The sequence below is a fragment of the Syngnathus acus genome, chromosome 10 (genome assembly GCF_901709675.1).
Source record: "Syngnathus acus chromosome 10, fSynAcu1.2, whole genome shotgun sequence".
NCBI classification, from domain to species: domain Eukaryota; kingdom Metazoa; phylum Chordata; class Actinopteri; order Syngnathiformes; family Syngnathidae; genus Syngnathus; species Syngnathus acus.
The window spans coordinates 1,498,788-1,514,633 of record NC_051095.1 but is presented as its reverse complement, the minus strand read 5'-3'; the positions used below and the strand labels follow the sequence as shown (position 1 = coordinate 1,514,633).

Genomic DNA, 15,846 nt, shown 5'->3' with positions numbered 1-15,846 from the left:
TCCAGTTTTTGAATGAGTGGCGTGAAAGTTATTTCTTCTGTTCTCATGGAAGCAGAAATGGCCGCTTGGAACCAAAATGGCTGCTTTTCTATTTATTTTCCAGCGTGATACAGTTTGCTGCGTCTTCTTTTGTCACGCTTAGTTCTTTCCACCAAATTTCACGTCGGGCGATATTCTCATCTTTGCTGCCGTCCACCAGGAGCTCCTGTGATTGAACGTCCAAATCCACCCGCATCTCGCTTGCCTCCTCCTGGAGCTCCTCCCCCCCTCCCCTCTTGATTTGCAATCTATTTTCCCTCCTCTGCTCTTGCCAAGAGCTGCCGTGGCTATCTCCTCCACTCTTTTCAATCTCTCTTCACTCCGCCACGCTACTCTCGTTTTGTTTTCCCGTCCTGCACCCCCCTCGCCTCCCCCGCTTGTGTTTCTCACCAGTCAATAATGAAAATTGCCGGCTACCTTGAATGGATTATGTGGGCCCGGGGTAGTTTGCTTGAAGGCGCGGCGGTGTCAAATGAAAAGGCCCGGGCCATTTTCCTACCTGCCTTCCATCACACACACTCGCCGGGTCGAGCCGTGAAAACACACCATCAATGACAGCGGATCATCAAGCCCCCCCTCCCTCCCCCACTCAAGCTCCCTCCGGTCATGTATTATGAATGTTGCCTAATTACGCAGCCTGGAATGCTTCACACGGGGTTGGCACGCGCATTTGTTTGCTTTGTATCTCTTTGCCGTCGCTCTTGTATGCAAAATCCTTGCGCGATTTTGTTGTTTGTTCTTTTGGCGCCGCCGTGCTGAGATCAAACAGCGAGCAGATTGAGGCGCCATCCGCGGTCAACCCTCGAGTCGACGCACAACAGGAAGCGGGAGGGAGGAAGGAATAGCGCAGCGAGCCGGGTTACGCCGCCAATCTAATCCCCAAAAGCCCCTCGGAATCCAAAATATACCCCCGGCGCTTGATTCGCGAGTTCCCCAAATTGCGAGTTGCGAGCGGGCCCCGGCTCAGATTTTTCTCGCTCGGTCCCGTAAATAGCGGACTTAGTGGAGAACTTTTTTTCAAACCACAGGTTCGAAGAAAGTTAGCGCAGAGAAGCAAATGATGCTGCCTACACATTAGCGGATCGCGAACAAAGCTCTATTCCCTGGCTGAAAACAGAAAACAAAGCTCTGCTAGCGTAATGCTAGCAAAATGCCGTTGACAAGGCTAGCATGCGGATCGCGACCAGAGCTCTACTCCCCCGCTGAAAACAGATAATCGCATCTTACTTGGTCACTTTGGTCGAACAAAGCTTCGCTAGCTTAATGCTAGCAAAAGGTTAGCGTTGACGTTGCACTAGTGAAATAATTGTTAACGATTGGCTAACAATTTTCCTATCGTTTTAAGAGTGAAAGCCCGTTTCAGGTGATCTAAGTGACAAACGCTCACAGAACAAATTGGTATTTGCAGTTCAATTTGTTCCTCTCGGATCACTCCGGGATTTCCTTCGAGCCGGCGGGTGACGCACCGACGCCATCAAGCGGACCCACGAGTGGGAGGACGTTTTGAAAAAAGCGGTCAAGCTCTGACTGACAGCTTCGCCGCCCAAGTGGAATACAAAGAAGGCAGAAAAAAGAAACAGCGACCAACCAACAGAACAGATAAGAGGAGATGGAATTTGGCCGCAAAATGGCCGCCGAAGAGGAGAAATTCGTGTTGATCATAGAAACCGTAGAAACACTCTTGCAAATATTGCTTCATTTTTGAGCCGCCTGAAAATGTGATTCCCAATGAGGATAAATGAAACCATTCCAAACGCGCGTCGAAAAAAAATCTGCTTTTCAAATCTTTCAAATGGCTTGACAAATGCGCTGTGACGTTCTCATTTCAACATTGACGCGGACGGATTCGGAAACCAGCAGCAATCCAAAAGCGCGGCCGCCCGCTTTTGCGTGTCACATCCGTTTAGGCGCCGCGTCAGTCGGCCGCAGAACACGGCAACGTGAGCTTGCGTCATGTTTTTTTTTTTTTGTCCTCGCTGTGTGGGCGCCGTGCGATTGTGTGCCAAAATGAATGTGTGAGAGTGTGTGTTTGTAAGATTATCCTTTTAAAATGAACAAGGGGGGGGGGGGGGGGGGGAGCACGAGATGCGATGCATTTGCATATTTTTGGAAAGAGTTGAACTATTTTACCGCAGTTGCAAGAGCAAATATTCCTTTTTTTTTAGGGAAAAGAGAATGAAAAGCATCTTCGCCTGAACGCCCGCGAGAGGAGCTTTGGGGGATCTGATTTCACAGCCGCTAATGAGCATTCAGCATCGGTCTCCTCCTCCTTCGCCTCGCAGGCTAATGCGTGACTGACAAGCCGAGGCGCTTTTTTTATTTTCTTTTTTTTGCTCGATTGGGCTCGAGTGAAAGCGCCCTCCGATGCACCGAGCCTATCATCAGCCGCTCATCTTCTGGACACCTGTCGCACTTTGGGTTTGAGTCCCATGAGATGATTGAGGCTAAAGCATGTGGTGGCGTGGGCAGTGTTGGCAAACGTTGCATATTGATCTTATTCTTCAGGAATACAGGGTTGGTCGCCTGCTCAAATTAGACCAGTGCCTGTGCCGAAGAGATTTTTTTTTTTTCAAATTTCAGTAATATTTCCCAAAGAGAATTTTTATTTTATTGATTTATTTGTTTATTTTAATTTTTAGCAATATTTCACTCTACATCTTATTTGTCTTACAACACATCAGCTGGGGAGGGGGGGGGGGGGGGGCTCGCCGGACCCGAACCGGTTTTGACCCTACCAGGCTCGCGGTTGAAAGCGCTAACATTCCCAGGATGGCACCAGCGCGCATTGTTGTGCCAGCCGGCCAAAAAATGTCTGTTTATGTATCAGCTCGCCTAAGCCGATAAAGGGACAGAGATGCCTTGAAAGCGTTCCAAAGCAATCCCAAAGCTGCCGTGCCGACATCCGGCAATAAATCACACAGCGGTGATGGTAAAGCCGCGCTCGCCCAAAAGGAAGGCCGGCGCGCTGACATATACGACCCAAGCGTAGCGACGTCGTCAACAGATTCCGATGAATGATTTTAATAGAAAGAAACTTCAACAAATTCAGAAGGGGGAGGGGCTGGTGCACAAAAACAGTCCTAGTGAATCCCTGCAAAAAAATTGAGCTGAACGACCAGCGAAAGGTAATCACGGCAAATTAGAGAAATTGTTTTGTTTTGTGAGCTGGCCTAATTTTTTTCCTTTGTTTTCACTTTGCAACTCGCAGCAAAGCAACTGCTAAGCCGTGACCAGCGGGCGGGGGGGTCACTTGCAAAGATCTTGCATTCTTAATCCAGTTCAGATTCCGTATCTAGGGTAAACCCTCGGAATCCGTGCGTGGACTTAAGACCCACGCGTGCCCAGATGTCCCTTCCAGAGTACAAAGAAAAAAGAAGCAGCCGCGAGTCATCGTGCAAAAAATACACATTTGGAGCTCTTTTTTTATTTTTTATTTTCACTCCGCAGCAGTGTCAGTTTCCTAAATGGGGGAATTTGTCCAAGACCAAAGAGAACCTCGAGCCAGCATATCTCCATTTTGCACTGCAATATGTTCAAACGGAAATCCTATTTTATTCATGTGGATTCCGGCGGTCTCTCGCTATCTCTCCCCCCCCCCCCCCCCCCCCCCCATCCCATCTTGGACCTCCTCCGCCTGCTGCTCTCTGCGGCGAGCGCGCAAATTAATTTTCAACTTGTTAATTCTCTTTGAAAAAAAATAAATAAATAGCAGGAGAAGCGAAGAAGGCGACCCAGGTCGCCCGTTTGATTTGCTATTTGCCGCCGCGACCTACACACGAGCGAACCTGATCAAATTCGAACAAGATTGCGACACTCCACTCGACACGGGCCGTAATGGAAGCGAGCGAGCGACGGCTGCAACCCGACACGCCTCGGGTTGACGGGGTCGTGTAAAGGAATGCGGGAATTAAATAGACCTCATTAGCGGCGCCGGGGGAAGAGCGACGGGAGCATTCGCTCGCCTCCTCCAAGGTCTTTTGTGGCATAAAAAGCCAACGTGGAATGTTATCGCGTGGATTTACGAGGCGACGGGACATTCATCTCTTTGGCTACCTTGTTAGCATTACGCTTTAGCGCTAAAGTATTGAGATAAGCGGAGACGGCAGAATTAGGGCGTGATGGATGAGTCGCGTGCGGCGGCGTCTAATATTCCTGACAGAAAAGAAAGTCGCTAATGTTGACATCCGGATAGGCTTGGGAGGAAGCCACTCCAACGTCTGAATGATCTAATGCACCGTTGACAAACCCAAGGCCCGGGGGCCAGATACGGCCTGCCACATCATTTTAGGTGGCCTGCAAAGACAAATTACTCAAATTGCAAATTGTCTTCACTTTTAAAATAATCTTTTATAAAATATTAGAGATTCAAGATTCAAGAGATTCAAGAGTTTTTTATTCGCCATGTTTGAGCGTGCCAAACGAGGAATACATTATATATTATACATATTTTTATGTATTTATTATATTATATGTATATGTTTATATTATATATATAATATAAAGATTGTGCATATATAGCAGTTTTTAGTAGTCTGATTTGAAAAAGAGTTACCGTTTTTTTCCGTGTATAATACGCAAAATTTAACTAATTTATTGTCCTAAAATCTGGGGTGCGCATTATACATGGGTACAATTTTTTTTTTAATTTTTTTTTTAAATTTTTTTTTTTTTTTTTTTTTTTTTTTTTTAAGAAAATCATGGTACTGGTACGAGTATTGATTTATGTATTGTTCTCTTCTTGTCATGTTGTGAAAGAATGTGGGTTGAATAAATACCGAAAGAACAATAGTGTGTTTGTACTGTGCTCTGGTCATTTCGTCAAAGAAGGGATAATAGTCCTCTCCTCTTCTTGACTGACAATGAATGTGATAGTTTAATACAATCAGCAAATAACAAAATGCGTATTACAGGTAATATTTAATTTCACAACACTTTGCCTTGTTCCTTTCGTCTCTGCTGTTCACTTCAAACACGCTCCATACGAACGCAATGCTCTCGTATCAGACGCTTGCTCGATCACCTGCTCGTTTGCCGTCACAATGTACCCTACACAAATCCGAAACATTTGTTGCGGCTCCGAGTCACGACGAGGGGCAAGTTTTGGTTTCCAAGGGTGTTTTTATTCCTCTTCAACGTCTCTCCCATACAGAGCCGCCTTTTTCACATGTCCGCACGTCACTTTCCTCTCTTTTCATCTGATCGCGGTGGTGCCTTTAGGGGCAGTCGGACAAATCAACGCCAACAAAAAAAATACATCCAGCCTAGTTAAGACCATACCAAAGACTATAAAAATGGGACCCATTGCCTCCCTGCGTGTGTGACGATCATTGGGACTTAAAAAAAAAAAAGAAAAAAAAGAAAAAAAGAAAAAAATTGGGTGCGTATTATACATGGGTACAGGCTTTTTTCCAGCATCAACATGCCATTGTTAGGGTGCGTATTATACATGGGGGCGTATTATACACGGAAAAAAACGGTATTTGTCAGTTTGTTATAATATGAGGCATTTAAACATTTCAAACATTTATTTGGGTCGACAGTCATCATGGCCCTCCGAAGGAAACTATGACAACAATGTGGCCCGTGACGAAAATAACTGACACCCCTGATCTAATGAGCGCTTTTCGGCTTAGCGCCGTATCAACTGCAGCGGAGGCTTCCCCGGCGTGACCCCTCAATTTACACCCGGGGGCAATCCGACCGTGTGTGCGGAATCACGTCGCGCAATTTGCTTGGCTTTCATCCGCTCACCGACGGGGGAAGACCAACGAGGACATACTGCAGACAGAAAAAAAATGAATCAAAATCCCGCGGGGGGGGGGGGGGGGGGGGGGGGAGTGCTTCGGCGGAAGGACTCGATTTCATCATGGCGGGTTGAGAGAATAAAGAGCCCATTTTGACAAAGTGCAGAAAGTAAAACGTCAAGAAGAAAAGGTACAAATCCAGTGGCTGGAATATCTGCAACAAAGCAAGTTGAGAGGAAACGGATGAGCGTGAGCCTCGACGGCCTTGCGCCGAGATTGTCTTTTTTTTTTGGTCATTGCGAGATTGAGAAGGAAACGCCAGAGTCAGTTGTCCGTGAAGGACACGACGGAGCGGCAAAGCGGACTCTGTGCCTTCATATCGATTCCACATCAAAGATACTTCACTTCTCTGTACTCGTCACTATTATATGTCAGTCCCTCCCCCCGCACATGTCACCTGAAATCAATAACCATCTCGCGCTCACTCCCAGCATATTCAATATCTCCGGCATCATTCCACCGCTTAGCATCGAGAAGCTCCTCTATGTTCTGAAGTTGGGTACAAATATGGACTCGTTTGGAAGATTCGGTAGGAAATATCAGCTGACGGGGTCGAGGCCAAGATGGGCTGGAGCGGCCACCCGCGTCGGCACGTAGCAGGGCGCCTGTTTCGCAGAGCGGGAGGTTTTAGGGGGAGGGTGGGGGAGTTCCATCTGGTGGCCCGCTAACCTTCGCTGATGAATGGAGCATTCCGCGGCTAGCAGCTGCCGCTAGGGTGACGGCCGCGCATGCACATGAGGACAAAGTGCTCCCGGTGCGCAGGCACAGGTGCACGTACGCTCATTACCAGGGCTTGACTTGTAGCCTCGTATTAGCGGGGAATCATTTTTTATTCTGGGCACTGCGATGGATGAGCATCTTGCACGTCGCTCACCCAAGGCTTGAAATTGCCCAGACCTGGGTGGCGACCAATCCGGGGTGTACCAAGCAAGTTTATAAAACGGATCTGAATTTTTATCAAAGTTAAAATTGTCCCGTGTGCAACAAAGGCGCCTCAGTTTGTTTTTTTAATCCCCCCCCCCCACAGTGTTATTCCAAATTATTTTTACTCATTGTGCACAATGACGGGCGGAGATAAACAAGTGAATGAAGAAACAAATAATAAATAAACAATGAATAAATAAATAAATACCGTAATTTTCGGACTATAAGTCGCGGTTTTTTTCATAGTTTGGGTGGGGGGGCGACTTATACTCAGGAGCGATTTATATACATATATATGGTTTTTTTTCACTTTTTTGGGCATTTTATGGCTGGTGCGACTTATACTCCGGTGCGACTTATAGTCCGAAAATTACGGTAAATAAACAAGTAAATAAATGAATGAATGACTGAATGAATGTTAAATAAACACTTAGCTAATTGCTAAGTGGCGAGAGCGACAACGCGGCCTTCTCCAAACTGCCGTTAAATGACCCTCCCAAAATGGCCGACCAGTCGGTAATGAGATCTAACAAGCGCAAAATGAAAAGCTTCAGAGCGCCGTTTTGGTTCTGACAAGTCGGTGGCAACAAATGGAGCCCAAGTGTTAGCTAAGCGCCTCGGCGGGGTGGACCGTTTTACATGCGGATTAGCGCCCGTATCGCCATCATCGCGTGCCGATGTGACGGCTCGATAGACGCTGCGTCTTTGATGCCCGGCGAGCAAGCGAGGCACTGGGGGCCCCTTTATCCTTTTTTTTCGCCCAACACGCTGATCCGACGCCTCGGAGCCGCTGGAGATGGAGGAGATTGCATTGTAAGACGTCTGCCTATCGCTTGTCGCCGCTTACATCGTACACCTTGTAAAATGATAGCGCTGTCGTGACGACAGAGATATTTTAGCATTGCTCGGGCGGGTGCCTCGGCAGCTCCCCCCTCCCCCTTTGCTTCTTAATCTTCCGCCGCATATCTTCATTATGAAAAAGTGCGCTTTCATCCTAATTCCATTTTCATCCATCAAGCAACGGGGAGGTCTGACCTCGCCCGATCCCGCCTGAGATAGCGCGGCTGGGGCGAGTGACGGCGATGGCCAGATAAGAGTTGTGATGATGAATGCGGACACGGCACGACGGCGAGGAACGCCGAGCGAGGAAAACAAACTTTGGTGGCCTGTCAAAGGTGTAAGCAGGAGTTATTGTGCTTTGCATAAGCCGCCAAAGTCATCATCATTTCTCCTTCCCTTCATTTGCCTCCCTCCGGCTTTTTCCACCCCGCCTGTATTTTAGGTACAATTTACTGAAAAGTATCTCTCTCTCTCCTTCTCTCTCTCTCTCACTCTCTCGCTCTCTCTCATATCTCTCTGTCTCGCTCACTCTCTCTCACTCACTCTCTCTCTCTCTCGTATCTCTTTATCTCGCTCACTCTCTCTCTCTCGCGCACTCTCTCCTCTCTCTCATTCTCTCTCTCTGTCTCTCTCTCTCTCTCTCTCTCTCTGTCTCTCTCTCTCTCTCTCTCTCTCGCTCTATCCTCAACAATATTTTCTAATTTCACTTAATTGGTCCCGCACTGAGACGAGAACATCCTCCCTTTTTTTACTGCCGTTTTTGTTTTGTTTTTTTCTTATGTCCAACATACGGCCGGGCTTATTAAAGGCTGAGGAAAGGGCGATTTGAATCATGTCTCTTCCTCATTGTGTGCATCATAATCAGAAATGCGGTGGATGGAAGCTGTTACGCCAGCGTGTGCGAGCCACGATAAGGACGCTTGGCAAAGGAAATGATGGCGTTGGGCAATAATGGCGTTTTTTTTTTTTAAGATGAGTTGAACGCTCGCTCCATCCTACGCCAGTCCATCTCGGTTTCCTATTGGATGGCAGCCCTGAGCTCCTGATGACTAAGGATGGGAAATAAAGTTGTTTATAGGTGATATCAGGGGTGGCCCACGGCCCACATGGTCCCCCCCGAGTTCTTTTATCTGGTTCTTAAAGCATTTACATTACCAAGATATGCTAAGTTAATTTATTGTACATGACTGAATAAAGGTGAAACATACAGCCTTTATAAAGTTTGCATTTTTTTGTTTTGAATTTTTTTGTTAGTAATTGATGAGGTCACAAAACCCATGCACCCGTATATTTTTTTGACTTTTTTTTGTAGCCCATCCGCCCCTCTGTTTTGTTTTATTTTGTTTTGTTTTCTCCTCTGTCTCTGACACTCCATGTTTCTGCGATATTGTTCATCCGGCTTCGCGATTTTCAATGTAGCACAACAAGTTAGCGTCTTCTTCTCATATCTGCCACAGCAAAGGCGGAAATTCACATCGGGCCACTTTGCATCAAGTCCAGGCCAATGGCGGGGCTCCCCGCTGACACCCGGACTCGTGTCACAACATGTTGACGTTGGCGGCGGCCGCGGGCTCGCTGCGTCCTGACAGTAGTGGGCCGCTGGTCAGACGCGCTGACGGATCCCGCAACATGACACCTAACCCCCGCCTGACGGCTGGCTGACACGTTAAGATGACAACGACAAAAAAGCATCACACACACACAGATACACGAGGCCCTTCAAGTCAAACAAAACGGAGTGCAGCGGAAACGGGTCAAAGTGAGGCAGAATCTTGGCAAGTCCTCCAATTGTCTATTGAAGTCTGAGTGGAGTCAAGCGGTGATTGGATCCCCCCCCCCCTCCCCCAACTGTGCAAGCTGCCAGGCAGGAAGGTCATTTGCTTGACGGCAAAGCAACAGGGTCAGTTTGAGGACTGGCATGCCTCCACCCGTCCAAGCGAGCCCACTCGAGTCCAAAGCAAAACGATAAACACTGCGTACATGCATCCCCCCCAAGAATCGTATCTCACTTACACCAGCGACTTAATCCGCCTCTTGAAGAGCAATTAAAAGTTTAGCGCAGCCTTAAAGAAAGTAGCCGTATGATCTTTTCTGTTTCTGTCCCCCCATGACCCCACTCGCTTCCACGGCTGTGAGCGCCAGCCCGCCCGCCCGCCCGCCGCATGCTAATATCAAAGTGCAACCGTGGCAATTTTCCAAAGACATTCCAAACACAGTAGGGAAAGAAAAGGCTCCGAGGGGGATGCGGATGAAGAGGGGATGGGAAAAAAAAATCCCTTTTCTTCTAAACTTTAGAATCTGGCTTCAATAGCCGCTTCCCCCTTTACCCTCCCAAAGGGGGGTCCTGGGAAGACCAAAAACCGATCCCGACAGACGCCATTGAAAGTCATAGTTTTGACCACAGAAAGTAAACAAGTGTGGAGAAATGGTTATCTATCTATCTATCTATCTATCTATCTATCTATCTATCTATCTATCTATCTATCTATCTATCTATCTATCTATCTATCTATCTATCTATCTATCTATCTATCTATCTACCTACCTACCTACCTACCTACCTACCTACCTACCTACCTACCTACCTACCTACCTACCTACCTATCTATCTATCTATCAAGATTGAATAGAGAAACAATAACAGCCACTTGAGGAAAAAAGACAAAATGGTTCCTGGTCCTGGTCGTACCTCAAGCTAATGTGTTCTCCGTCAGCCTGTGTGCACATTTTAGGCAAAAGAAGCGAAGCTGTGGGTGTTCAAAATGACGTTGAATGATGGATTGTTTGAGCCCAAGTAGAGCAGGACAGCAGATTTTCTTGGTGGATTCAAACGATGAACTCTGGAAAGCGCTTTCTACGGGAGTCTGGGGTGTTTTTTTGGAACTCGCTCGCCTGGTTTCATCTCCTCATCCTGTCTTTCCTTACGGGAGGAATGTGCAGGCGGAGGATGACTGACGGGGGAAGGAAGTGAAGAAGAGAGATGGAGCTCGACGGTGGGCGGGCGGTGGGGAGCGGCGCTCGACCCCGAGCTATCAGCCGGGCCGAAACCTTTGACTCGGTGGGAGTCCGTTCTGAGGAAGCCGCCGCGTTTATTGCCAACATTCCAGAGACTCACCCTTGTTCAAATCCCCCCCCGATCGCTCACCTAAGAGACCGCCCACAATAGATTGTTTGTGCTTTTTGGACAATACCGCCACTGTGTTCTGAAGAAAAAAAAAAAAAAAGCTGCCGCTTGATCAGGTTGCAATTGATGACCCCTGTGGACATTCACCTTGAGGGCGTTTGTCTCATCTATCAGCCAAGTGATGATTGTTTGAATTCACACGAGTAGAATTACAGTCTTTATCTGTCGTGACCGTGGACCGCTACAATGCTGATACTTGGCACTGTGTTCTCGGGTGGCGTCCCCCAGGGCTCCGTCTGCTTGCCCATTAAAATTTGAAAAGCTGCTTCATTTCAAACTCGATTGGCGATTTTTTGCTTAGTCATTCAGCTGAAATTTCGAGAGGCTCTTTCTATCTCCTTGCTACCATCTATCAAACGTATTTACAGCTGGACCAGCGCTGAGTGCTTGACTCCAAATAAGTCCAATTCCAAACAACGTGCTAACCCAAAGGTGTCCAACAAATTTTTTGTTGCGGGCCACATCCGTTGTTATGGTTTCCATGACTTAAATAGAAAGGAATGGGTGTGGATATTATATTATATATATTATTATCGCATACACTCAACAGTAAAGTTAAAAAAAGAAAATCAAATTTATTTTGAAATTGAGACGATAACAAAAAAAAAAGCAATATCTCACTGTTATTAAAGGGAAATACAATTGAAAGTTTTGGCATTTTAACAAGAAACATTGATTTTGATTTAGCGGGCCACATGAAATGATGTGGCGGGCCGGATCGGGCCCCAGAGCCTTGAGTTTGACATCGGTGTTCTAACCGTTTGTGATGGGGATGAAGAAAATGAAAATCCAAGAGGTGGCAAACGTTGCTTTGTGTTTTGACCGGCTTGACCCGTACTTGAGTCAGAAATCCGTGTGTTGTCCCCCCCCCCTGACAGGAAATGGGCTGCCTTAAGCCTCCAAATCTACCTGCGACTTTGCTTTGCATTGTTCATCTCCGAGGATGGCAGCTTTGCTCAATCACCCGCGGCTGTCGCAGCTGGCTTTCAATCACAGGCGCCGACCCCCTCCCCGGAAAAAAAAACCTCCGCCCCCCTCGACCCCCTCTGAGAGGTCCCGGCATCTGGCAAGCATAAAGCAAACGAGTGTTAACTTGTAATGAAAGTGGTCCATTAAAAGGCGGGCCGGGCTCAGCGTGGGGGTTAAGCCACTTTGCGTGCCTTGCAGCAACTCCGGGAAGGGTTTGACATCTTTTTCTCATCTCTGAATTCAAGAACGACAAACCCCCCAAATCCGGGATGGGAGTCAGGGGCTGCAAATATCCACACTGCCCCTCTTTCCTGAGTTCCCATTAACATAAACAAAGTTGTCTCTCAAAGAGATTTGTCGCGAGGACTTTTATTGGCTTTCCGCTAGGGCAGCCTAGTAAAACGCCATCTAAAGTAACGGTCGGGAATAAAAGCTTTGCAAGATGGACGTAGGCTGCGTGTGTTTGTTGTGTGAGTGCTTCCCTCGCTGGATTTGATTGGCAGACGGCTGAACTTTAAGGCCAGGAGGTGGCGAGAGGGTATGTTGGCGTTCAAGGCTTAACAAATGCACAAAGCCCGGAAGGGTACTGAGAAAGGGTCAAGTCTGCGCCGCCGCCATTTCCCTCAACACTGATAGACAGCAAAAAAAAAAAAAAAATGCACATTTTGGCAGAGATTCTTTTTTGGCTTGTACAGTAATCCTCTACTGCAAACAGCAAAAAGTTACAAGTCAAGTGACCATTCAGATATAGCTTGACTTGTTTTGTTGGCTTTATATTGCACGCAAAACGTCTGAGTCAGCATCTAAGTCGGTTTTGGTTACCGTATTTTCCGGACTATAAGTCGCACCAGCCATAGAATGCATAATAAAGAAGAAAAAGACATAAGTCGCACCGGAGTATAAGTCGCATTTTTGGGGGAAATGTATTTGACAAAATCCAACACCAAGAACAGACATGTCATCATCTTGAAAGGCAATTTAAAATAAAAATAGAATGGCCTTAGACAAACTAAAACTCGATAGCTGCGCGGCATATTAGCAAAGTCTCATTTAAAGCGCTCGCTCGCCGACGCGAACCTGGGAAAGAGAGAACGAAAGGCTTCTCAGATTGAAAAGTTTGAGAGCTGAGAGGAGCTGAGAAGAGCAGAGGTCACGGTGCAGATGGTGCTTACAGCAGATTCCCATCCAAAGCCGGCGGCAATCCTGGCGTGAACTCCGTCTGCAAACACATTAGCTTTCTGCCGCCATCTCGCTACGCAGCCAATAAAGAAGGAAATTCAGGTGGAGAAAATATTTCCCCCAGCTTCATTTCCACAAACTAATTTTCTCTTTTTCCTCGCCCGAGTGTTTCCAATTCATTAGGCAGCATTCATTGCGTTTGTGTCACTGAGAAAACAGTTTTGCCAAGGACAGTGCGGCGAGACAAATCCACAAGCGACACCTCACGAACCAAAGAAAAAAAGAAAAAAAAAGTGTTTGGGTGCGTAAACAAAACAACGTGGAACATCTTAACATGGACCCGAGTGTTGCTACACTCACGGAGTCGTTTTCCCGTCTGGGTCCGCGGTTTTAATTACACAACAAATGTTTGGCTATCCGAGTGAGATCGGCATATGAATATTTATACCGATTCGTTTGTTGAGTGTTGCTTGTAATTACACGCAAACATGATTTATTGCCAGAATTGCCGCCTGCGTCAGTCAGCCAGACAACGCCAACTCGGTGGAAGTAACTCAATAAATGCACGTTCGCAGTCGAACGGCGTTGCCAACGTTCAGAAACGACGAGTCGGATTTTTTTGTCTTTTGTTTTGGGATGCGTCACGGCAGCATGCAAAGAAAAAAAATGGATGGCATCAGAATAGAAATGAAATAATGACTTCGAGAAGCAAGAATGGCCCGGCGACAATGCCGTGACAATGTTAGCATTAGCATACGAAGCGCATAGAGCAGTCGTTGAGACGTTTGTTGTGATAACGGCAAAGACGGGGCCCAATCGAAGCTTTCACCGGCTCCCTTCCGCCCTTACCTCTGCGCCGTACTCCGATAGCGAAGCAGAGCTACAGAGGCGGTGAGGGAGAGCAACCCAGACGGTGGGGGAGGCAAAGAAAGAGGCTTCTCCTTTAATGAAATGCTCTTACTGCTTAACTCACTGACACTGCTCAATAACGCCTTCGATCCAGCAACGCGTATCGACAGCGGCTCCTCCGGCAGAGACTCGGCCGGCCGGATCGGAATGCTCGCTCTTATCTGATGCTAAGACTTGCCGGGCCCTCGTTCACTCACCGTCCTTTTGTCAATAAATGAGTGAAAAACATTCTGCTGGCTCGCACCAAGGCTGAGGGAGGGGGGCATGTTTACAGGTCTGCTCCGTAGGGTCCTATTGATGCATTTGTGGGTGTTGAACGTAATGAAAGTTGTCGGAAAGTATCGGAGAGAACGTTTCGACGTGCTCCTTGCTTGCAATTATGGTGAACACGGGACAAAAAGACTCTTTTCAGTTGTCGTCAGCACGAACAAACCACCATCAACAGTATTAGCCCGCATGCTAGGCTACATAGCACGCGAGCATAAACTCACAAATGTTAGGGAGTAGAGGCAAAGCAGACAACACGGGCTCGGAAGAGAAGCAAACACAAACTTTCAAGGGCCGCCAACCAAATAGGACATTTCAAAGGCAGGCCCCCAAAAAATGAAACCAAAAAAAAAAAAAAACTGACATTCCTAAAGTTAGCCCCAACGTAATAAGTCTATTGCTTTGGCCGGAGTACAAAAAGAATGAATGGCTGAGTTATTCAGGGAATAACAGAGGACACATTCCGGAAAAGATGAGCAAAGATACGAGTGCCCCACGGCCATTTGGGGGAATGACTTTGTAGTAGCTAGCTTTAGCTTCACTGTCCGACCGAGAAAGCCTCTCTTAGGAATCTTTCTCCTGCTTTTGTTTCCTGCCCCGAACTGCCTTCTGAGGACAGAAATCCCCTCTAAGCGTCCCTTTTGTAGTGATCACCGGCAATTTGGTTTCTCTTGTAGCCGTTTCGCCGAGTGACCTTCTCGGTGGTGAGCCAGCCCCAGGATCCTCACCAGCAGGGATCGCTGCAGAGCTGCTACGACAGCGGCCTGGACGAGTCCGAGACGCCCAGCAGCAAGAGTTCGTCAGGGCCCCGACTGGGCGCCCTGCCCCTGCCCGAGGACAGCTACGAGAGGACCACGCCGGATGGCAGTGTCGGTGAGGCAGAGCACATGGAAAATGGTAGGGGCAAACACTGAAAGGAGATCAGATCCAGGGAACACATACACCCCACATACTGCCCAGAGCGTTCCAAGCAGGATGGCAGGTAGACAGATGTCCAAGCGTGTAGTTCAAAACCAGGATAAGGGACGACATGCGTACAACGCGGCACTTGGGCGTCTACTCGAACCGTCCATTCATCCATTCCACTGTCTAGTCTGTCGGAGCCGAGAGACCAGGGTACATACAGTGAATCGTACCACGCAATAGTCCGCTGTACCGCCTGACAAATATCAGACCTTTTTCAGGCCAACGTTCCCCTTTTTTTCTGGAGGCCGCTTTGGATGATTCCCAAAGAACGTCCTCTCCGCATTGTATCACGCCTTGTCTTGGAAAGAAAATGAAGGGGGGGGGGGGTGACCACAGGAGGCTAATACCCTACTCGAATTGGTAAGAAGCTGTGTTGGCAGTTGCTGTGTATTTGCCTGGAGGCCTGCGTGAAAGAGCTAATATTTTTCTAAACGTGGGATAGACCTGCTGTGTAAAGACTACAGTCTTTGCGTGGGGTGAATGTGATACTCATACTTAACAACTCGAGGTCCACGAGTTTGGAGTCAATCTTCACACGAGAGTTCGGGTTTCTTCATAGCGGAGTCTTTGCGTCGTGACGTCGCTATGCTATCGTTTTCCATTTGAAGACAAATATGAGTAATCAAGATAACCGGATTAAGGACCTCGCCGTGGCTCTTGACGCACAAGGACTTGCGCAAACAGATGTCCGACGTCAGATGAGCAGCTGGCTTTAATATGGACTGATGGGGGGGTGGATTGTGGCGGGGGCAGATAGAGCCACCT

The 15,846-nt window shown here is 47.6% G+C and overlaps 1 protein-coding gene across 7 annotated transcripts in view; it reads left to right on the top strand.

Moving 5' to 3' along the window:
* The window catches only part of pcdh7b (protocadherin 7b), a 72,570-nt gene that overhangs the window by 22,968 nt on the left and 33,756 nt on the right, over positions 1-15,846 (top strand). For 2 of the 7 annotated variants that reach the window (XM_037263158.1, XM_037263162.1), the window contains exon 2: positions 14,793-14,988. The exons of 2 other annotated variants lie outside the window; for them this stretch is intronic. In XM_037263158.1, coding sequence (XP_037119053.1) covers positions 14,793-14,988 — 196 coding nt within the window. Of the gene's footprint in view, positions 1-8,579; positions 8,817-14,792; positions 15,013-15,846 lie in introns of those variants that run through there. 3 more of the 7 variants (XM_037263157.1, XM_037263161.1, XM_037263164.1) reach the window with 2 other exon arrangements.